Source organism: Gopherus flavomarginatus, chromosome 1 (assembly GCF_025201925.1).
Source record: "Gopherus flavomarginatus isolate rGopFla2 chromosome 1, rGopFla2.mat.asm, whole genome shotgun sequence".
Lineage (NCBI taxonomy): Eukaryota > Metazoa > Chordata > Testudines > Testudinidae > Gopherus > Gopherus flavomarginatus.
The window spans coordinates 244,097,728-244,117,865 of record NC_066617.1 but is presented as its reverse complement, the minus strand read 5'-3'; the positions used below and the strand labels follow the sequence as shown (position 1 = coordinate 244,117,865).

Below are 20,138 nucleotides of genomic sequence, written 5' to 3'. Positions count from 1 at the left end.
TCATAGATTCATAGACTCTAGGACTGGAAGGGACCTCAAGAGGTCATCGAGTCCAGTCCCCTGCCCTCATGGCAGGACCAAATATTGTCTAGACCATCCCTAATAGACATTTATTTAACCTACTCTTAAATATCTCCAGAGATGGAGATTCCACAACTTCCCTAGGCAATCTATTCCAGTGTTTAACTACCCTGACAGTTAGAAACTTTTTCCTAATGTCCAACCTAAATCTCCCTTGCTGCAGTTTAAGCCCATTGCTTCTTGTTCTATCATTGGAGGCTAAGGTGAACAAGTTTTCTCCCTCCTCCTGATGACACTCTTTTAGATACCTGAAAACTGCTATCATGTCCCCTCTCAGTCTTCTCTTTTCCAAACTAAACAAACCCAATTCCTTCAGCCTTCCTTCATAGGTCATGTTCTCAAGACCTTTAATCATTCTTGTTGCTCTTCTCTGGACCCTCTCCAATTTCTCCACATCTTTCTTGAAATGCGGTGCCCAGAACTGGACACAATACTCCAGTTGAGGCCTAACCAGCGCAGAGTAAAGCGGAAGAATGACTTCTCGTGTCTTGTTTACAACACACCTGTTAATGCATCCCAGAATCATGTTTGCTTTTTTTGCAACAGTATCACACTGTTGACTCATATTAAGCTTGTGGTCTACTATGACCCCTAGATCTCTTTCTGCCGTACTCCTTCCTAGACAGTCTCTTCCCATTCTGTATGTGTGAAACTGATTGTTCCTTCCTAAGTGGAGCACTTTGCATTTATCTTTATTGAACTTCATCCTGTTTACCTCAGACCATTTCTCCAATTTGTCCAGATCATTTTGAATTTTGACCCTGTCCTCCAAAGCAGTTGCAATCCCTCCCAGTTTGGTATCGTCCGCAAATTTAATAAGCGTACTTTCTATGCCAACATCTAAATCGTTGATGAAGATATTGAACAGAACCGGTCCCAAAACAGACCCCTGCGGAACCCCACTTGTTATACCTTTCCAGCAGGATTGGGAGCCATTAACAACTACTCTCTGAGTACGGTTATCCAGCCAGTTATGCACCCACCTTATAGTAGCCCCATCTAAATTGTACTTTCCTATAAATTTTTAACAAAATGGCCACATGAGAAATCTGAGAATCATGTTTTCTATTTATTTAATAGAAGAAAAAAATGCTTCATTGTGAGACTGGTGAGGCTGCACAGTTAAATGTTAAGGTTGCACATGCAACCTTAATTTTTTATCTTTCTGCACGTACGTTGTGGTGCAATCTTTAATCAGATTATTTAAAAAAATACAGTATACAATTTTTTCTATAATATTAAATACCTACATAATTTAATTGTCATAAAGGCCACGTATTTACTAAATTATACTTTACAATTGATAACCTTTTTTCTTTCTAAGATATGCAATTTAATAGTTTTGTCAGTAGCTATTTAGTATATACATTTTCTTTTCCACCATCAGCACAACTTTAGATGCAATTCAGGGGTGAGACAGTAAACTATATATCCGATATGCTTTATCAGCAAAGTTATTCGATTCAGAGGATGGTCCAGTTGACTATGAAGCTAGGTGAGCTGTGAATATTTTCTTCAGTGCAGTTCAGAGATGAGACGGTTACCCAGAAAGTTAATTTAGGGGTTTGACCTGCAGTGAACTCTATGTGGGTGTGGTGTTACTGTGGTTTTAAGAGAATGAATAGATTCTTCATGGTGTGGGTACTGACAGTTGGACGAAGTAGTTGATTTTAGGTTAGGCTGATAGATTGCCTGGAGTTAAAATGCTCTGTATATGTTAACAATGTATCTAATAAAGACTTGTTAAATTACTAACAATTATTATTAAGACTTGTGGATTACTTGAATATAAAACAACACAGTGGGTTCTACATGGCAGTAGAGATCTGCCTCCATAGAGCCCATTGCACTATCTGGGGGCTTGTCTAAACTTACAGTCCTGTAGTGGCACACTTACAGTCACGCTCTGCTGTAGCGCTTAGTGAAAATGCTGCCTATGCCAAGGGGAGTGTTTCTGCCATCTGCATAGGTATTTCACTTCCCCAAGAGGCAGTAGCTGTGTCAACGGGAGAAGCCCTCTCATCAACATAGCATTGTGTACACTGGGAGTTCGGTCGATGTCATTGCATTATGTAGTTATACTGACATAAGTTTGTACCGTTGACCAGGGCTCTACATGTTATCAATTCCCACTCTGTATTGTATACTGAAAGTATATTGCAAACTTACAAGCCACACTTCTGTCTGACATTATACCTACTATTTTTAAAAGTAACATGTCAAATTAGGTTATATCTGAAAGAGATTAGACCAAAAAAAGGGTTTTTTTTTCAGCTGTGCACTCGACAGCACTTTGTGTATAGCTAGTTTAATTGTTTTCCCTCTAATAATTTTTACTTGTCCTTTTGTGTTGACCTTTCATACAACATGAAACAAAGAAAAACATTTTTTTAAAACCAGGAAAATGTGACTGAATAACCACAAAAATTGCAGCCCATGAAACAACTGTTAACTCATTTTAGTAGCTGACTACATTCAAAATGACAGTGCCCTTTTATCGTAAAGTGTCATATAACAAGATGCTCTATATCAGGGGTTGGCAACCTTTCAGACGTGGTGTGCCGAGTCTTCATTTATTCACTCTAATTTAAGGTTTTGCGTGCCGGTCATACATTTTAATGTTTTTTAGAAGGTCTCTCTTTACAAGTCTATATATTATATAACTAAACTAGTGTTATATTGTAAAATAAGGTTTTCAAAATGTTTAAGAAGCTTCATTTAAAATTAAATTAAAATGTTGATCTTACGCCACCAACCCACTCAGCCCGCTGCTGGTCTGGGGTTCTGTTCACCTAGGCTGGCAGTGGGCTGAGTGGGGCCTGCGGCTGGGACCCCAGCTGGGAAGAGTCTGGCAGCCAGAACCCCAGACCGGCAGCGGGCTGTGTGGGGCTGGTGGCCGGGACCCCAGACCAGCAGCGGGCTGACCGGCTCAGCCCACTGCTGCTCAGGGGTTCCATCCTCCGGCTCCTGCCAGCCGGGATGCCGGCTGCCGGACCTGCTCAGCCCAGTGCTGGTCTGGGGTCCCGGCCCTGCCCACATACAGTGGGTACCTACCTTCTCCCTGGTTCTGGCCCATTCTCTTCCTCTCTCTACACTGAGCTGAGGGTGGGAGTGCACTGAGGGCTGGGGGTGAAGGGTCTGGCCAGGAGCTAGAATGAAGGAGGGGGCTCAGGGTTGGGCCAGGACGTTTGGGTGTGGGGGCAGCTCCCATGTGGTGTGAGGGGTGCAGGGGCTCCCGTTTGGTGCTCAGGGTGGGGGTGGGGATGTGCAGGGTGCATGAGATGGGGGGGGGCTGGGGATGTGGGAGGTGCAAGAGTCAGGGCAGAGGGCTGGGGGCATGTGAAGGGGGTGCAGGTGTCAGGGTAGAGGGGCTGGGTATGTGTGGGGGTGCCAGTCAGGGCTGGGGTTGGGGGGGGTGAAGGAGTCAACAGAGGGCTGGGTGGTACAGCGCTCAGGGCAGGGGCCTGGGAGTGTGTAGGGGTGCAGGGCTCAGGGCAGAGAGCTGGGTGTGTGTGTGTGGGGGGGGGGGTCAGGGCAGAGGGCTGGGTGACTGCCCCCCCAGAACTCCCAACCTCCCCGCTTCTTGTCCCAACTACCCCCTCCTGGGACCCCACCCCCTATCTAAGCCTCCCTGCCCCTTATCTCCTGACTGCCCCACCTAGGACCCTGCCCACTACCTGTCCCCTGACTGCCCCAACCCTTATCCACGCCCTCCGCCCCCAGACAGACCCCCTGGACTCCCATGCCTATCTAACTACTCCCCGCCCCCTGACAGGATCCCCAGAACTCTGGACCCATACAACCCCCCCTGTTCCCTGCCTGCCCCAACCCCTCTCCACACCCCTGCCTCCTGACAGCCCCCCCAGAACTCCTGACTCATCCAACCCCCCCAGCTACTTATCCCCTGACCCCCCCTTCCAGAGACCCCCCACCCTAACTGCTTCCCCAGGACCCTCTTTGCTCCCTGTCCCCTGACTGCCCTGACCCCTGTCCACCCCCCAAACAGACCCCAGGACTCATATGCCCCATCCAACCCCCCCTGCTCCCTGACTGCCCCCTCCAGAGACCCCCACCCCAACCACTCCCCAGTATACCAGCCCCCCATCCAACCCCCCCTGCTCCCTGACTGCCCCCTCCAGAGACCCCCACCCCAACCACTCCCCAGTATACCACCCCCCATCCAACCCCCCTGCTCCCTGACTGCCCCCTCCAGAGTCCCCCACCCCTAACCACTCCCCAGTATACCACCCCCCATCCAACCCCCCCTGCTCCCTAACTGCCCCCTCCAGAGACCCCCACCCCTAACCACCCCCCAGTATACCACCCCCCCATCCAACCCCCCCTGCTCCCTGACTGCCCCCTCCAGAGACCCCCACCCCAACCACTCCCCAGTATACCACCCCCCCATCCAACCCACCCTGCTCCCTGACTGTCCTCTCCAGAGACGCCCACCCCAACCACTCCCCAGTATACCACCCCCCATCCAACCCCCCCGCTCCCTGACTGCTCCCTCCAGAGACCCCCACCCCTAACCACTCCCCAGTATACCAGCCCCCCATCCAACCCCCCCTGCTCCCTGACTGCCCCCTCCAGAGACCCCCACCCCTAACCACTCCCCAGTATACCACCCCCCATCCAACCCACCCTGCTCCCTGACTGCTCCCTCCAGAGACCCCCACCCCTAACCACTCCCCAGTATACCAGCCCCCCATCCAACCCCCCCTGCTCCCTGACTGCCCTCTCCAGAGACCCCCACCCCTAACCACTCCCCAGTATACCATCCCCCCATCCAATCCACTCTGCTCCCTGACTGCCCCCTCCAGAGACCCCTGCCCCTAACCACTCCCCAGTATACCATCCCCCCATCCAACCCCCCGCTCCCTGACTGCCCCCTCCAGAGACCCCCACCCCTAACCACCCCCCAGTATACCACCCCCCATAAAACCCACCCTGCTCCCTGACTTCCCCCTCCAGAGACCCCCACCCCAACCACTCCCCAGTATACCACCCCCCATCCAACCCCCCCTGCTCCCTGACTGCCCCTTCCAGAGACCCCCACCCCTAACCACTCCCCAGTATACCATCCCCCCATCCAACCCCCTGCTCCCTGACTGCCCCCTCCAGAGACCCCCATCCCTAACCACTCCCCAGTATACCAGCCCCCCATCCAACCCCCCCTGCTCCCTGACTGCCCTCTCCAGAGACCCCCACCCCAACAACTCCCCAGTATACCAGCCCCCCATCCAACCCCCCCTGCTCCCTGACTGCCCCCTCCAGAGACCCCCACCCCAACCACTCCCCAGTATACCACCCCCCCATCCAACCCACCCTGCTCCCTGACTGTCCTCTCCAGAGACCCCCACCCCAACCACTCCCCAGTATACCACCCCCCCATCCAACCCACCCTGCTCCCTGACTGCCCCCTCCAGAGACCCCCACCCCAACCACTCCCCAGTATACCACCCCTCATCCAACCCACCCTGCTCCCTGACTGCTCCCTCCAGAGACCCCCACCCCTAACCACTCCCCAGTATACCACCCCCCATCCAACCCACCCTGCTCCCTGACTGCTCCCTCCAGAGACCCCCACCCCTAACCACTCCCCAGTATACCAGCCCCCCATCCAACCCCCCCTGCTCCCTGACTGCTCCCTCCAGAGACCCCCACCCCTAACCACTCCCCAGTATACCAGCCCCCTATCCAACCCCCCCTGCTCCCTGACTGCCCCCTCCAGAGACCCCCACCCCTAACCACTCCCCAGTATACCACCCCGCCATCCAACCCCCCCTGCTCCCTGACTGCCCTCTCCAGAGACCCCCACCCCAAACACTCCCCAGTATACCAGCCCCCCATCCAACCCCCCCTGCTCCCTGACTGCTCCCTCCAGAGACCCCCACCCCTAACCACTCCCCAGTATACCACCCGCCCATCCAACCCCCCCTGCTCCCTGACTGCCCTCTCCAGAGACCCCCACCCCTAACCACTCCCCAGTATACCATCCCCCCATCCAATCCACTCTGCTCCCTGACTGCCCCCTCCAGAGACCCCCACCCCTAACCACTCCCCAGTATACCACCCCCCATCCAACCCCCCCTGCTCCCTGACTGCCCCCTCCAGAGACCCCTGCCCCTAACCACTCCCCAGTATACCATCCCCCCATCCAACCCCCCGCTCCCTGACTGCCCCCTCCAGAGACCCCCACCCCTAACCACCCCCCAGTATACCACCCCCCATAAAACCCACCCTGCTCCCTGACTGCCCCCTCCAGAGACCCCCACCCCAACCACTCCCCAGTATACCACCCCCCATCCAACCCCCCCTGCTCCCTGACTGCCCCTTCCAGAGACCCCCACCCCTAACCACCCCCAGTATACCAGCCGCCCATCCAACCCCCCCTGCTCCCTGACTGCTCCCTCCAGAGACCCCCACCCCTAACCACTCCCCAGTATACCATCCCCCCATCCAACCCCCCCTGCTCCCTGACTGCCCCTTCCAGAGACCCCCACCCCTAACCACCCCCCAGTATACCAGCCCCCCATCCAACCCCCCCTGCTCCCTGACTGCTCCCTCCAGAGACCCCCACCCCTAACCACTCCCCAGTATACCAGCCCCCCATCCAACCCCCCCTCCTCCCTGACTGCTCCCTCCAGAGACCCCCACCCCTAACCACTCCCCAGTATACCACCTGCCATCCAACCCCCCCTGCTCCCTGACTGCTCCCTCCAGAGACCTCCACCCCTAACCACTCCCCAGTATACCAGCCCCCCATCCAACCCCCCCTGCTCCCTGACTGCCCTCTCCAGAGACCCCCACCCCAACAACTCCCCAGTATACCAGCCCCCCATCCAATCCACTCTGCTCCCTGACTGCTCCCTCCAGAGACCCCCACCCCTAACCACTCCCCAGTATACCAGCCCCCCATCCAACCCCCCCTGCTCCCTGACTGCCCTCTCCAGAGACCCCCACCCCAACAACTCCCCAGTATACCACCCGCCATCCAACCCCCCCTGCTCCCTGACTGCTCCCTCCAGAGACCTCCACCCCTAACCACTCCCCAGTATACCAGCCCCCCATCCAACCCCCCCTGCTCCCTGACTGCCCTCTCCAGAGACCCCCACCCCAACAACTCCCCAGTATACCACCCCCCCATCCAACCCCCCCTGCTCCCTGACTGCCCCCTCCAGAGACCCCCACCCCTAACCACTCCCCAGTATACCACCCCCCATCCAACCCCCCCTGCTCCCTGACTGCCCCTTCCAGAGACCCCCACCCCTAACCACTCCCCAGTATACCAGCCCCCCATCCAACCCCCCGTGCTCCCTGACTGTCCCCTCCAGAGACCCCCACCCCTAACCACTCCCCAGTATACCTCCCCGCCATCCAACCCCCCCTGCTCCCTGTCGCTTGACTGCCCCCACCCCTTACCCAACCCCACCCCACCGGCCCCCGACCCCTCACCATGAGGCTCCTCGCTCATCCGCAGCCCCGCCCCGCCCCGCCCCTCAGAGCGCTGTGCGCGCGGCTGCCGGGCTCCGGGTGAGCGGGAGCGCGCAGCCCCAGCCCCCAGAGCTCTGCGCGCGCGGCAGCAGGGCTCTAGGGGAAGGCAGGGGAGGGGGCATCGGCACTCCGGCCCGGGACCGCGGACCCCGCGGCTTGGCGCCTCCGCAGGACTTGGAATGGCAGGCGGGGTCCCAGCAGGCAGCCGCGTGCCATTAAAAATTGGCTCGGGTGCCATCGGTGGCCGAGGACCCCTGCTCTATATGCATCTAAGAATGTTGAGGAAATGATATGGTATTTTAGGACCTGCTCTTGTAACTAAATTCACAGGAGCAGACTCCAGTGCCCATACAGCTCTAGTTGCTGCTGGAGCAATACACATGCACAACGTTGGCACATGCAGCCTTTTTCAGGCAGAGCAGGGAGCTGAACCTGCATCTACTTCAGAGCTAAATCCCCTAACAATTAGGAGATTGCAGTGATTCTCAAACTTTTGTACTGGGGACCCCTTGCACATAGCAAGCCTCTGAATGCGACCCCCCCCTTTATAAATTAAAAACACTTTTAAATATATTTAACAGCATTATAAATGCTGGATGCAAAGCAGGGTCTGGGTTGGGGGCTGACAGCTCAGGATCCCCCCGTAATAACCTTGTGACCCCGAGGGGTCCCAACTCCCAGTTTGAGAACCCCTGGGATATTGGCTGTGGTAGGGAGAGGGGAACCTACACATACTTTAACTAGAAAGTTCATCCTGGACCATGAACCCTTTTCCAGTGAAAATTTAATTGAAACTGATACCCCTGAAAAGTTTTGGTTTCATCAAATTGGGCATTTTCCACCCAACCCTTCTTCCCCACTGAAAAAAGGAAAACAAAACCCCACTCTGATGCTTAAGCATGCAACTTTGACTTCTAATATGATGTTTTGTATGGAATTTATTAGGTTTTTAAAATGAAAATATGGTGGGGAGGAAATACATATTTAAACAACTTTAGTCTCTAGGACTTAAAAGTTGTGTTGACTTGTAAAAATTGGAGAAAAGCATATGTCAATTCTATGGTTTGGAACTGTTTAGCTAGACACAACTGAATGTCCTGTTCTGTGCACCTTAGGAGATCAGATGCATCAGATTGGGGCTCCAACCTCCTGCAAACTTTACAAAGGTCATACCATTTAATGTTTTTTATCAGCATGTTTCTATATATTTTTCACCCTTTTGCACTGTTTCAGTATATTTGTCTCTAGAGCTATCACTTTCTTACTCCCTCTTTTTTATCTTTATTTTTTTTTCCTTTTCCTATTTTGTCATACTTTTTATCATTCTCATTCTCCCCCTTTCACTTCTGACCCTGGGATCTCTTTTGCCTCTATTTCTGCACCTCCTTTAGTCCTCTCCCAGTGCTGGTTCAAGTCATTTTTGAGGGGGGGTCTTTGATAGCCTGATTGCGTCCCCCTCCCCACTTTGAAGACCTAAGATTCACTATGTGACCTTCCTTTACCTGTTACACTGGCATGTTTGGAGGTGGGATAAAGAAGTTTAGGTTCATGGAAGGCTTTGGGAGCAACAGGGAATATGTACGGAACTGGCATGTATGATTTTGGAGAGAATTAGGGAAATAATGGATAAGTGAGTTCTTGTTAAATGGGGAGGGGGATGGTGGTGCTGGATCTGAGATGTTCCCAAGATAACACTGATAAAGGAGGAGCCATCATAACCTTGGAGTTTGCAGGCCTTGGAGCTTGAGATGCAAAAGGTAGTCCAGGATTAACTGCAGCTGCTCAGGCTGAATACCTTTAGACAAGGTCCAGCATATAAACCACTTCCATTTGGCCCAGTAGGTCACTGTGGTGAAGGATTTTCTGCTGCCCCACAGAACCCATTGGACACTGGCCAGCACTCCTGCTCTTCCTCGTTTAACCATGCAGTAGCCAAGCCATCAGGTGCAGAGTTGCCAGGTTCGGATGCAGAAGACTGCCGTGGTTCTGGGACAGCAGCTCTGGGCGGAACGGCAGCTGTAACAGCGTGGCCCTGGAAGGTCCACAGCATGCTAAACCAGTGCTGGAGTGCAGGGCCAGATTAACCTTTTGTGGGCCCTCATGGAGGCAATGGAGCATGGCCCAGGAGGTCAGTCCCCAGAGCAAGGCGCCAGCCAGGGGAAATGGGGCATGACTTGGCAGGGGCGGCCCCGCTCCACCCAAAGCGAGGGCACTATTTACAAACCGGCAGTTGCCAGACGCAGCGGCCTGCCAGCGTGCCCCTTCGCCTCGGGGGTCGGGCCCATGTTGCGCCACACAGCCCCCCCTCCCAACACCCTCCGACTCCCTGTGGCCAGAGGCCCTCCAGACCCACTATGCCCAGCACCCACCTCGGGCCCTTCCACAAATGCACAGCGCCCTGCACAACACGACCCCTGCCCAGTGCCACCCTGCCCACAACCCCACAACTGCCCAGCACCCCCCACAGGACAGAAAGGAGTCCTCAGCCAGCCGGGCAGGCTGAGAAGAGCAAGTGGTGGACGTAGCAGCCAGTTTCCCGGATCCAGGGAGGGAATGATGGAGGCCAGGGTAATCATCCAAAACTTCAACTTTTTGATATACTTGTTGAGGTGTTGCAGGTCCAGGATGGGTCTCAGGCAATGTTCCCTCAAATTTTTTCCATCCATGTGCAGAATGAATTTTGTTACGTGCAGCACCACTATCAAGGTAATGTGTGGATGTGCACAACTCGTACAAACAAAAAACCTAGATATAACACACCAAAATGTGGCATAGTGAAAACAGCTATATAAATAAAACAAAGTCATGGCCATTAATTGAAAGCATAAAAAATATGCACTTGAGTCTCAATTTAATAACCTACTCCTACCATAGGCCACTAAATCTTCAGGGAAAGCTGCTCTTGAAAAATGAAGCATCTGCCAAAACACTAGCATGCTACAGACTTTTGCAGGTCACAAAACTATTCTGCACGCATATTTTTTGCACACTTAGCTAAGCTTTAAGATGCTAAACAAATCTATTAGTCGACTAGAAATTGTCATGCTCTCATCGCAAATATTAATGCAATATTTTCTGATACTGGAAAGGAGAGTAAAAAGTATTCACTCAGACATAGTTTCTCTGGGATGACAACTCTTAATTTGATTAATACTTTACACACATAGAACAGTAAAAATAAGTAATAAAGCGACACAGACAGCAATGAAAACCACAAACAAACAAATGACAACACTGAAAATATGAAAAATATAAAACAAGTGATTGGTTATGGGTATTTTAAATGAGTGTTTAGGAGTCGGACCACGCTGTGCAAGTGCAACAGAGCCCTGTAGAAACAGGGCAAGTTCTCCTGGTTTCAAATTGTGTGTCATCAACTCAAAAACTCAGAGCAGACTCATTAAGTTTTTACACATTAACACATAGCTTCAGAGTTTGCAGACACTTCCCTGCTTCAAAAAGCTTGCAAATAAGCTTTATCCTACAAAAAAGCCTAGTGCTATTTGCTACTTATGAGTCAATGGGAGTATTTGAAGAGCCAGAACTATACCAGATAGCAAAGATCTGGCCTTAATGGTTTCCAATACCTCTTGTTTACAGGGTGCATTAGCCCACATGAACGGGTTGTAAATTCCAGTGTGCACTACCATGGTGCACACTAAATGGCTCATGTCTGGACAAGTGATTTCCATTAAGTTTTAGAATTTGTTTGGGGGGAGGCACCTCTCCACTGCTGTCCCAGCCCCGGAGCTGGGGGAGAGGCATCTCTGGACAAATCACAGAGGATGGGAGGAACAGACTGAGGCCTTGGCTACACTGGCACTTTACAGCGCTGCAACTTTCTCGCTCAGGGGTGTGAAAAAACACCCCCCTGAGCGCAGCAAGTTACAGAGCTGTAAAGCGCTAATGTAAACAGTGCCCCAGCGCTGGGAGCACGGCTCCCAGCGCTGTCAGCTAATCCCCACGGGGAGGTGGAGTACCTGCAGCCCTGGGAGAGCTCTCTCCCAGCGCTGGCGCCGCGACCATGGCAGCGCTTTGAAGTTGCAAGTGCAGCCATACCCTGAGAAATGCAAGGGGTTAGTAAGCAGCTCAGAAGCTGCTGCATGCCTTCCCTATCACAGCCCTAACACCTATTTCTAAGGGCTTGTCTACACTTACATTTTATAGCACTCTAACTTGCTGGCTAAGTGGGGTGAAAAATCACTGACCGCAGCAAGTCTGAGCTTTAAAGTGCTAGTGTAGTGTAGACAGGCTCTGAGCTGTGCTCCCAGCGCTGGGACATAATCCCCTCATGGAGGTGGATTACCAGGAACGCTGGGAGAGCTCTTTCCCAGCGCTCGTGCGCAACCAAACTCACACTTCAAAGTGCTACTGCAGGAGTGTTCCTGCAGCAGCACTTTGAAGTTTCCAGTGTAGACATACCCTCAAAGACCCTGGCTGCCTGTAATTGCTCTTGTCCCACTCTCTACTGCTTTCCTCATTTTGAGGGAGGCCCTGACTGCTGTCAGGCTCTGTCACTTCACGGGTAACAACAGCCTGAGAAGAAGTACAGGAAATCCACTGAACTCTGTTTTGTGAGGAAAACAAAAACATGGACACAGGGAGGAAGAAGGTAGGAGAAGGAAGGTAAATACGTGGCTGGATGTCAGGAGCAGAAGGGTTGGGAAGGAGGGGCATCTCTCTCTGGCCACCACAACCCTGGGGCTGGGAAAGAGGGGGAGTCTTTCCCCCACTGCAGCAGCCACCAAGCTGGGGCTGGTAAAAACAGGAGAAGGTTCTGTCCTCTCATACCCTTTCCTTCCTTTTGATTTGCAATTGTGTCTGTTTAGTTTTTCAGCTGCAATTCATAGAATCATAGAATATCAGGGTTGGAAGGGACCTCAGGAGGTCATCTAGTCCAACCCCCTGCTCAAAGCAGGACTAATCCCCAGATTTTTGCCCCAGATCCCTAAATTGCCCCCTCAAGGATTGAACTCACAACTCTGGGTTTAGCAGGCCAATGCAATTACTCCAACGTCCCCCCATATATATAAAACCTAGAATGTCTGCATGTATAATGCCTCATGTATGTGTTTTATGGAATTTGTTTCTGCATATAGAGAAACTTTGGAAGTTTGATAAAGTCTTCAAGTTTCTATGGCTGAAATTTAAGCAGATTTTTTTTGTGCATTAACTATTAACCCCAGTCATACATTGTAGAATTAAAAAGTCTACCAAATTATTATTTGATTTATGTTGCTTGGGGTTATTTTAATACAAGAACCTCCTAGGTGCTGTATTTGACCTGTACTGGGATACATCTTTCCCCTGCTGCGGTGGCCCCTGGAGTTGGGGCTAGGAAGGACGGGGAGGTAGGGTGGTGTCTTTCCCCAGCCGCTGCAGTCCTGTACACCCCAAACTCCCCCGACCTCAACCCACTGCCCCTCATCTACCCATTCCTCCCAAAGCCACCACCTCACCTTACATGTGCGTCCTCTCCAGGGTACAGGCACCTAATTAGTGGAGCCATGCCTGTGTGGCTCCACTAATTAGCTGCACAGCCCTCGATGCCTTCTTATGCAGCCATCCAGGTGTTCACCTTGGATAGGACACAGGTCGCAGGCCCCCTTTTGCTTTTGGGATGAGGAAATAAACACTTAATTTAATGGCTAACTAAATATCTAAGTACAAGAAACTGTAGAACTGGAATTAACTTGCAAACTGGACACCATTAAATTAGGGTTGAATAAACACTGGGAGTGGATAGGTCATTACACAAAGTAAAAACTATTTTCCCATGCTAGTTTTTCCCCTACTGTTACTCACATCTTCTTGTCAACTGTTTGAAATGGGTGATCTTGATCATCACTACAAAAGTTTTCTCCTGCTGATAATAGCCCACCTTCATTGATTAGTCTCATTAGAGTTGGTATGGCAACCCCCATTTTTTCATGTTCTCTGTGTGCTGTGGCAAACTCAGGACACTTAGCTACCAGGAGAGAGGTAGTAATTAGTCCCAGAAGGCTTAACCACGGCGGAATAAGGTTCAGCTGGAACAGGGATTACCAGGGAGCTAATTAGTTTCAGCTGGCCCCAATGGCTGGAGACCTTTTTAAACCCTCCCTGGCAGGGAAGCAGAGGGGAGGAGAGAAGTAGAGTAGCTGCCAGCGAGTAGGGGGCAGCTGAACTCTGAAACTTTTTTTGCAAGGCAGATTGCACTCTCCCCAGAAGGAGAGGAAAACAGAACCAGGGCCTGACTGAGAAGAGATCAGCCAGACTCTGCGCAACTGTGAAGGGCTTTTTGCTTTGCCCAAGCCTGTGTTTCCAAGGCTAAGAAGGACTGAGCTAGCAGAGGAGAGGCAGGTACTTTGCCACACGTGGTGTCAGGAGTGGGAGGTACTAATGAGTGAGACTCGGTGGCAAGCCATCACAGGGCAAGGTTAAAAAAAAAAGAAAAAAAAGAAAAAAAAATGTTTTTAGGGGGGAAAATGGAGGATGTACTGAAGGCATTGATGCAAGCCACCGCGGCTCAACAAGAGGCTACCCGAGTACAGGTGGCGGCCCAGCGAGAGTCTGTACAGGTACAACAGGAGACCAACCAACTGCTGATGAGCCAGGCGGCCCAAGATTGAGCCACCCTGACCGAGGTAGTGAACCAGTTGAAGGCCCTGACCACAATGACGCATGAGGCCCAGGGGACCCGGCCGCTACGGGCAAGCAACTACTTACAGAAGATGACAAGAGATGATGATATAGAGGCGTATCTCCTCGCGTTCGAGAGGACGGCACTGCAGGAGGCCTGGCCCCAAGACCCGTGGGCAGGTCTGCTGGCTCCATTCCTGTGTGGGGAGGCCCAGAAAGCCTACTTCGACATGACCGCAGAAGCAGCTCTGGATTACCCTCGGCTGAAGGTGGAAATCCTGGCGAGGGCAGGCGTGATGCCAGCCATAAGGGCCCAGCGCTTCCACGAGTGGAAGTACTGGGAGGACAAACCACCGAGGTCCCAGCTATATGATTTGATACACCTTGCGCGGAAGTGGCTCTGCCCCGAGGCCCGTGGGCCGGAGAAGGTAGTAGAAACCCTAGTATTGGACAGGTACATGAGAGGGTTGCCGCCGGACATATGGGAGTGGGTCCGCCAAAATGATCCCTCCTCTTATGATGATCTAGTTGCTCTCGTGGAGAGGCACTTAGCAGCCCAAGAACTTTCTCAGACCACCAGGGGAGGAAGGCGCCAGTATCGGAGACCAGCCTCTGCACCGAGGCCCCGATTTGCCCTAGCTCCAGGCCGGAAAATGGAGGGGAGGCGGAAGAGGCCAGCAGTCCCGGAGAGACTGGGGGACTGGGGAAGAAAGGCTCAGGGGATAAATCCCAGCAGCCTGAAAAATAGGGGGCTGCCCCGAGGGGGGTACCGCTGTTATGCCTGTGGTGAATTAGGGCATATTGCTGCCCAATGCCCTAATCTAGGACAGCCCATGCAGTGTGAACTGGGAGATATAGAGGGACCATGCGAGCTAATAAGTCTAGTCGGGGTTGCGATGGTCCCCCATAGGTACACTAGGTCCGTTAAGCTGAATGGTATAGAGACCACAGCATTAATAGACTCGGAAGTGCAGTCACACTGGTCTCAGGGAAGCTGGTCAGGCCGGGCCAACTATCCCAGGCCAAGCGCTCGGGAATATCCTGTGTACATGGGGATATCAGCTATTACTCGACCGTCCCCGTACGCATAGAAGTTCTTGGGAACCCCGCTGAGTTGACAGTGGGAGTCGTTCCGAAACTCTCTTACCCTGTCGTTATCGGACGAGACTTCCCGGGGTTTGATGGCCTATTCCCCGGGGACGAGGGAGAAGGAAAGGACCCTGGGACCCAAAGGGTGGCCCAGATCGGGGACTCTCTCCCCGCCTTCCACGAGTTTAGCCAGGATGTGTTCTTCCCACCAGGGAAGTCCAGGAAGACTCGGAGGGAACGGAGGGCTGATAAAAGCAGGGGGACGAGAATCCTGACCCGGTACCTGACACCTACACTGGCAGGGGAAAGAGGGGACTCAGCTGACAGCGGGACGGGGTCGGCCAACTACAATCCAGTTGTTGGACCGGGTTCCACAGGTGCTGTCCCTGAGGGGGAGACGGAAGTAGTCCCCCCTGAAATAGGGCCAGTAGGGACCGCACGCGGGACTTTTGGTCAGGATCAGGCCAATGATCCCATATACCACAACATTTTTAAGGAAGTAGTCGAGGTAAATGGGGTCCCAGTGGAGGGGAGAACTAAGGGCCCAGGGCCGTATTATATGATTAAAAAAAGGTCTGCTGTATAGAGTAGTCTGTGTCCAAGAGCAAGTCATCGAACAACTCTTGGTCCCCCGGAAGCATCAAAAAGTGGTAATGGATCTGGCCCACAGTCATCTATTTGGGGCCCACCTAGGGATGGATAAGACCCTCGATCGGATTCTACAGAGGTTTTTTTGGTCTGGTATTTATGCGGCCGTCCGGCGATATTGTTCCTCCTGTCCAGAGTGCCAAATACATGGGCCCCGACCATACTTAAGGGCCCCTCTGGTACCTCTGCCAATTACTGAGGTTCCATTTGAGCGAATAGCTATGGACATAGTGGGGCCATTGGAGAAGTCGGCCCGAGGCCATCAATACATCCTGGTAGTACTAGATTATGCCACCTGATACCCCGAAGCCATCCCCCTATGGAATGCCATGTCCAAGACCATAGCCAAAGAGTTAGTCCAGATATTCTCCAGAGTAGGGATACCTAAGGAGATCCTGACAGACCAAGGGACCCCCTTTGTTTCTAAACTGATGACGGACTTGTGTACCATGCTCCACATACGGACCCTCAGAACGTCGGTCTACCATCCCCAGACCGATGGCCTCGTTGAACGTTTTAATAGGACGTTGAAGAGCCTGTTGCGGAAGGTGATTAGCCGCGATGGAAAAGACTGGGATGCCCTGCTACCTTATGTACTGTTTGCCGTAAGGGAAGTTCCTCAGGCTTCCACTGGATTCTCCCACTTCGAGCTGTTACATGGTCAACACCCCAGGGGCATACTGGACCTGGCTAAAGAAGACTGGGAAGAACAGCCGAACCCAGGGAGAAACATTGTGGAACACGTGCTGCAAATGAAAGACTGAATAACCCGAGTCACCCCCCTTGTGCGCGAACACATGGAGAAGGCCCAAGGGACGCAACAGACGTACTACAATCGTCAAGCATGGTCCCGGAAGTTCCAGGTGGGAGACTGGGTGATGGTGCTCATACCCACAGCGGAGAGCAACCACCTGGCCAGATGGCAGGGGCCCTATGAGGTAATCGAAGCTGTAGGAGAAGTTGACTATAAGGTCCGGCAGCCAGGTTGCCGGAAGCTGGAGCAGATCTACCATATAAATCTACTGAAACCTTGGCAGGATAGAGAAGCTCTGGTAGCTGCTCTGGGGGCACCATCCCCTAAAGGCGATCAGCCCAACCTGGTAGGAATATCCCTGGAGCTGACCCCGGAACAACGATCTGAAGTGGTCAGCCTGATCAAACGCAACCAGGATGTGTTCTCGGAAAAGTCAGGCAGGACTACTGAGGTTCACCATCACATCTTCACAGAACCTGGAGTGAAGGTGCACGTCAAGCCATACCGGATCCCGGAGGCCAAGAGAGAAGAGATTACGAAAGAGGTCAGGAAGATGCTGGCCTTAAGAGTCATTGAAGAGTCTCAGTCAATGGTCCAGTCCCGTGGTTTTAGTGCCTAAGCCAGACGGCAGTATGAGGTTCTGCAATGACTTCCACAAGCTAAACGAGGTGTCCCGATTTGACGCCTACCCTTTACCCAGGATAGATGAGCTGATTGACAGACTGGGAAAAGCCCATTTCATGTCTACCCTTGATCTTACTAAGGGCTATTGGCAGATCCCCCTGGCTAAAGCCGACAAGGAGAAGACGGCCTTTGCAACCCCAGAAGGACTATATCAGTACACTGTTCTTCCCTTTGGGTTGCATGGGGCCCCCGCTACCTTCCAGCAGCTGATGGACAAACTGTTACGGTCCCATGGGGAGTACACTGCTGCCTATCTTGATGATGTCATCATATATAGCCCCGACTGGGAGACGCACCTAAGAAAGGTAGAGGCAGTCCTGGATACCCTGAGAAAGGCCGGACTGACTGCAAATCCCTCCAAATGTTCAATTGGGTTAGCTGAGGCCAAATACCTTGGATATATAGTGGGGAGGGGCGTGGTGAGGCCACAACTCAACAAGCTAGATGCCATACAGAAGTGGCCCCAACCACTCCGGAAAAAACAGGTCCGAGCATTCCTTGTACGACTACAATAATACCCCTATTATTGTACGACTGTTGATGTGTCTTCTGATTATGGGGTAACTTTTAAAAGTACTAGCAATTCAATGCAGCCAGAGCATTACTGCTGCCAAGTGAAGAGGGTAGCTTCTGGCATTTTACTTACGTTCAGGAATGTATATAATCTCTCTCAATTATTGAAGTAGTTTCAGAAAGCTCCCAAAGTCACATATCTCTTTCATAAGATGCTGATGGGAAGCCAATCCTATAATAAAAATCATCAGATGTGATTGCTGATGTGTTCTGGTTTTTATTGCCAAATAAAATTTCTTTATTTCTTAATGCAGAAGACAACATCTAACACACTTCCTGTCAGTTTAATTTCTTCATTTGTGAAGCCATGATGGTCCAGTAAACACCTATATTTGGAGCCATTCCTCTCCTTTCCCTCTTTTTGGACAAGCATGTTCAAGGACTGCAGTAAACCTGTGCTCCTTTTCTTCTCATCATCCAACACCATTTCAGCCCACAAAATGCCACAACCTAATTTAAAAACAAACAAACAAAATACCATAATCTTAATCTGCAATCAGATTTAAAAAATTACATCTGCCATATAAAGGCATAAAATATAATACTAGTGGTTTAATTTTGCATTTCAGATGTACTCAAGTTACTAGACCAAAATCACTATATACATACTGTATACATTAGCTCCTTGTAGAGAAAAGAATTTCATTTCCTTTCACAAGATCCAGGGGACACATACTATGGGCTAGATCACCTCTGTTTCTGTGAGAGGGGGACTCAGATCTGGTGGACCTAGGATGGGGTGTGTTTGTGCGGAAGAAATAGGGGTAAGACCACTTCAGTGTCACTCACTGCTCCTATCATCTCTTAAACCTGTTGTTTACATTTATATTGCAGTAATCTTTAGAGGACAAATGGAGGACTAAGGATGGGGGAGCACAGTGCTAGGCACTGTGCAAACATAGAAAGTGATAACCCTACAGGATCCCTTCCACAACTCTTCCGCAGGGATAGGGTTCTTTGCGTTGAGGAAGGCCCAGGTGTGAGAATAGAGGGAAGAGACTACGGTGATGCTATTTTCCACTCCATCTTCCTACCTCTTTTACCCAGTAGGAAATTTCAGAGTAAGATAATGCTGACCAAATGAACATTATTGTACTTGCTCTTCTCCATTGCCCTGTGCAGTCATTTACATCAGTGCAAAGTGGGTGTAAAATGCTAACAAATCAGACCAACGGGTAACATTTTACACTCATTTTGTACTGATATAAATGCCTGCACAAGGTGCAGGACAACAGTGAATCGAATCCCATATCTATGTTCTGCCCCTTGCAACGATTACCTCAAAGGCACTCAATGACAGTATGGCTCCTACTGGCAGATGAGAAGCTTTGAGAGGCATATAACCCAGGGCTCTGATGTATAGATTTAGGGGACCCCTTTCTGTCAGGGGTTGAGCATGCTGCTGGAGTTCAATAAATAATACAATAAATCAGCTGAAGACATGCAATTCCTTTTGGTTGGGAATGGATAAAGTCCTCTGTCCCAAACCCTGCCTTATAGAGTGTACATACAGCATGACAAATTCTCACCAGCAGAGAATGTAGCTGTACATAACTGAGGCAGATTTACACCTTCTGAAATACGTGAGTGCTCATTTGGTCATACAGCCTGAATACATACAGATTCTGTATTAGAATGTTTTTCCCCTCCCATCCCAGCAACTGTCCTCCACCTGCACAGGCAGAACTGCTGTTCCTGATCACACTGCAAGGGTTGCTATGTGGAGCAAAGCAAAGCTGGCACTTCTAGGCCACTGAGTCAGCCTTGTATTAAAACAGCTGAAGGGGCCTCCTGGACATTTTGCAAGGAAACCATGAATAGCAAGGCAACTAATATCCTACAGCAAATCACTCAGACACTGGGGATATCTGAATGCCATGAACACAACGTGGACAAAACATATGCAGAGGAATCAAACACTGCCAGTCTGGGAAGGATGCCCATGTACCTACAGGGAGCAAGTTATGATTAGCATAGAAAAAAAAAAACAAAACACAACTACAGGTAAGGAGTATTTTACAGTAGGAACGAAGATCCTTCTCGAGGAAGGCTTAGACAGAATTTAACTTGGGTTCAAGGCTTGTCATCCTTATCCTTAGAGCAGCGGAAAATACTAGGTGAGGCTTTTTGATCTCTTTGCAGAAGGTCACGAGGAAATGATTGTAATGGTCCTTGCATTAGCCCAATTCTA

General features: G+C 51.2%; 1 protein-coding gene across 3 annotated transcripts in view; it reads right to left on the bottom strand.

The window, feature by feature from the left end:
- Nucleotides 1-18,144: 18,144 nt before the first annotated feature.
- ASMTL (acetylserotonin O-methyltransferase like) overlaps nt 18,145-20,138 on the bottom strand; it is a 47,343-nt gene continuing 45,349 nt past the window's right edge. For all 3 annotated transcript variants that reach the window (XM_050932763.1, XM_050932744.1, XM_050932754.1), the window contains one exon: nt 18,145-18,397. In XM_050932763.1, the coding sequence (XP_050788720.1) occupies nt 18,186-18,397 (212 nt within the window). In that variant the 3' untranslated portion in view covers nt 18,145-18,185. The remainder of the gene's footprint in view (nt 18,398-20,138) is intronic.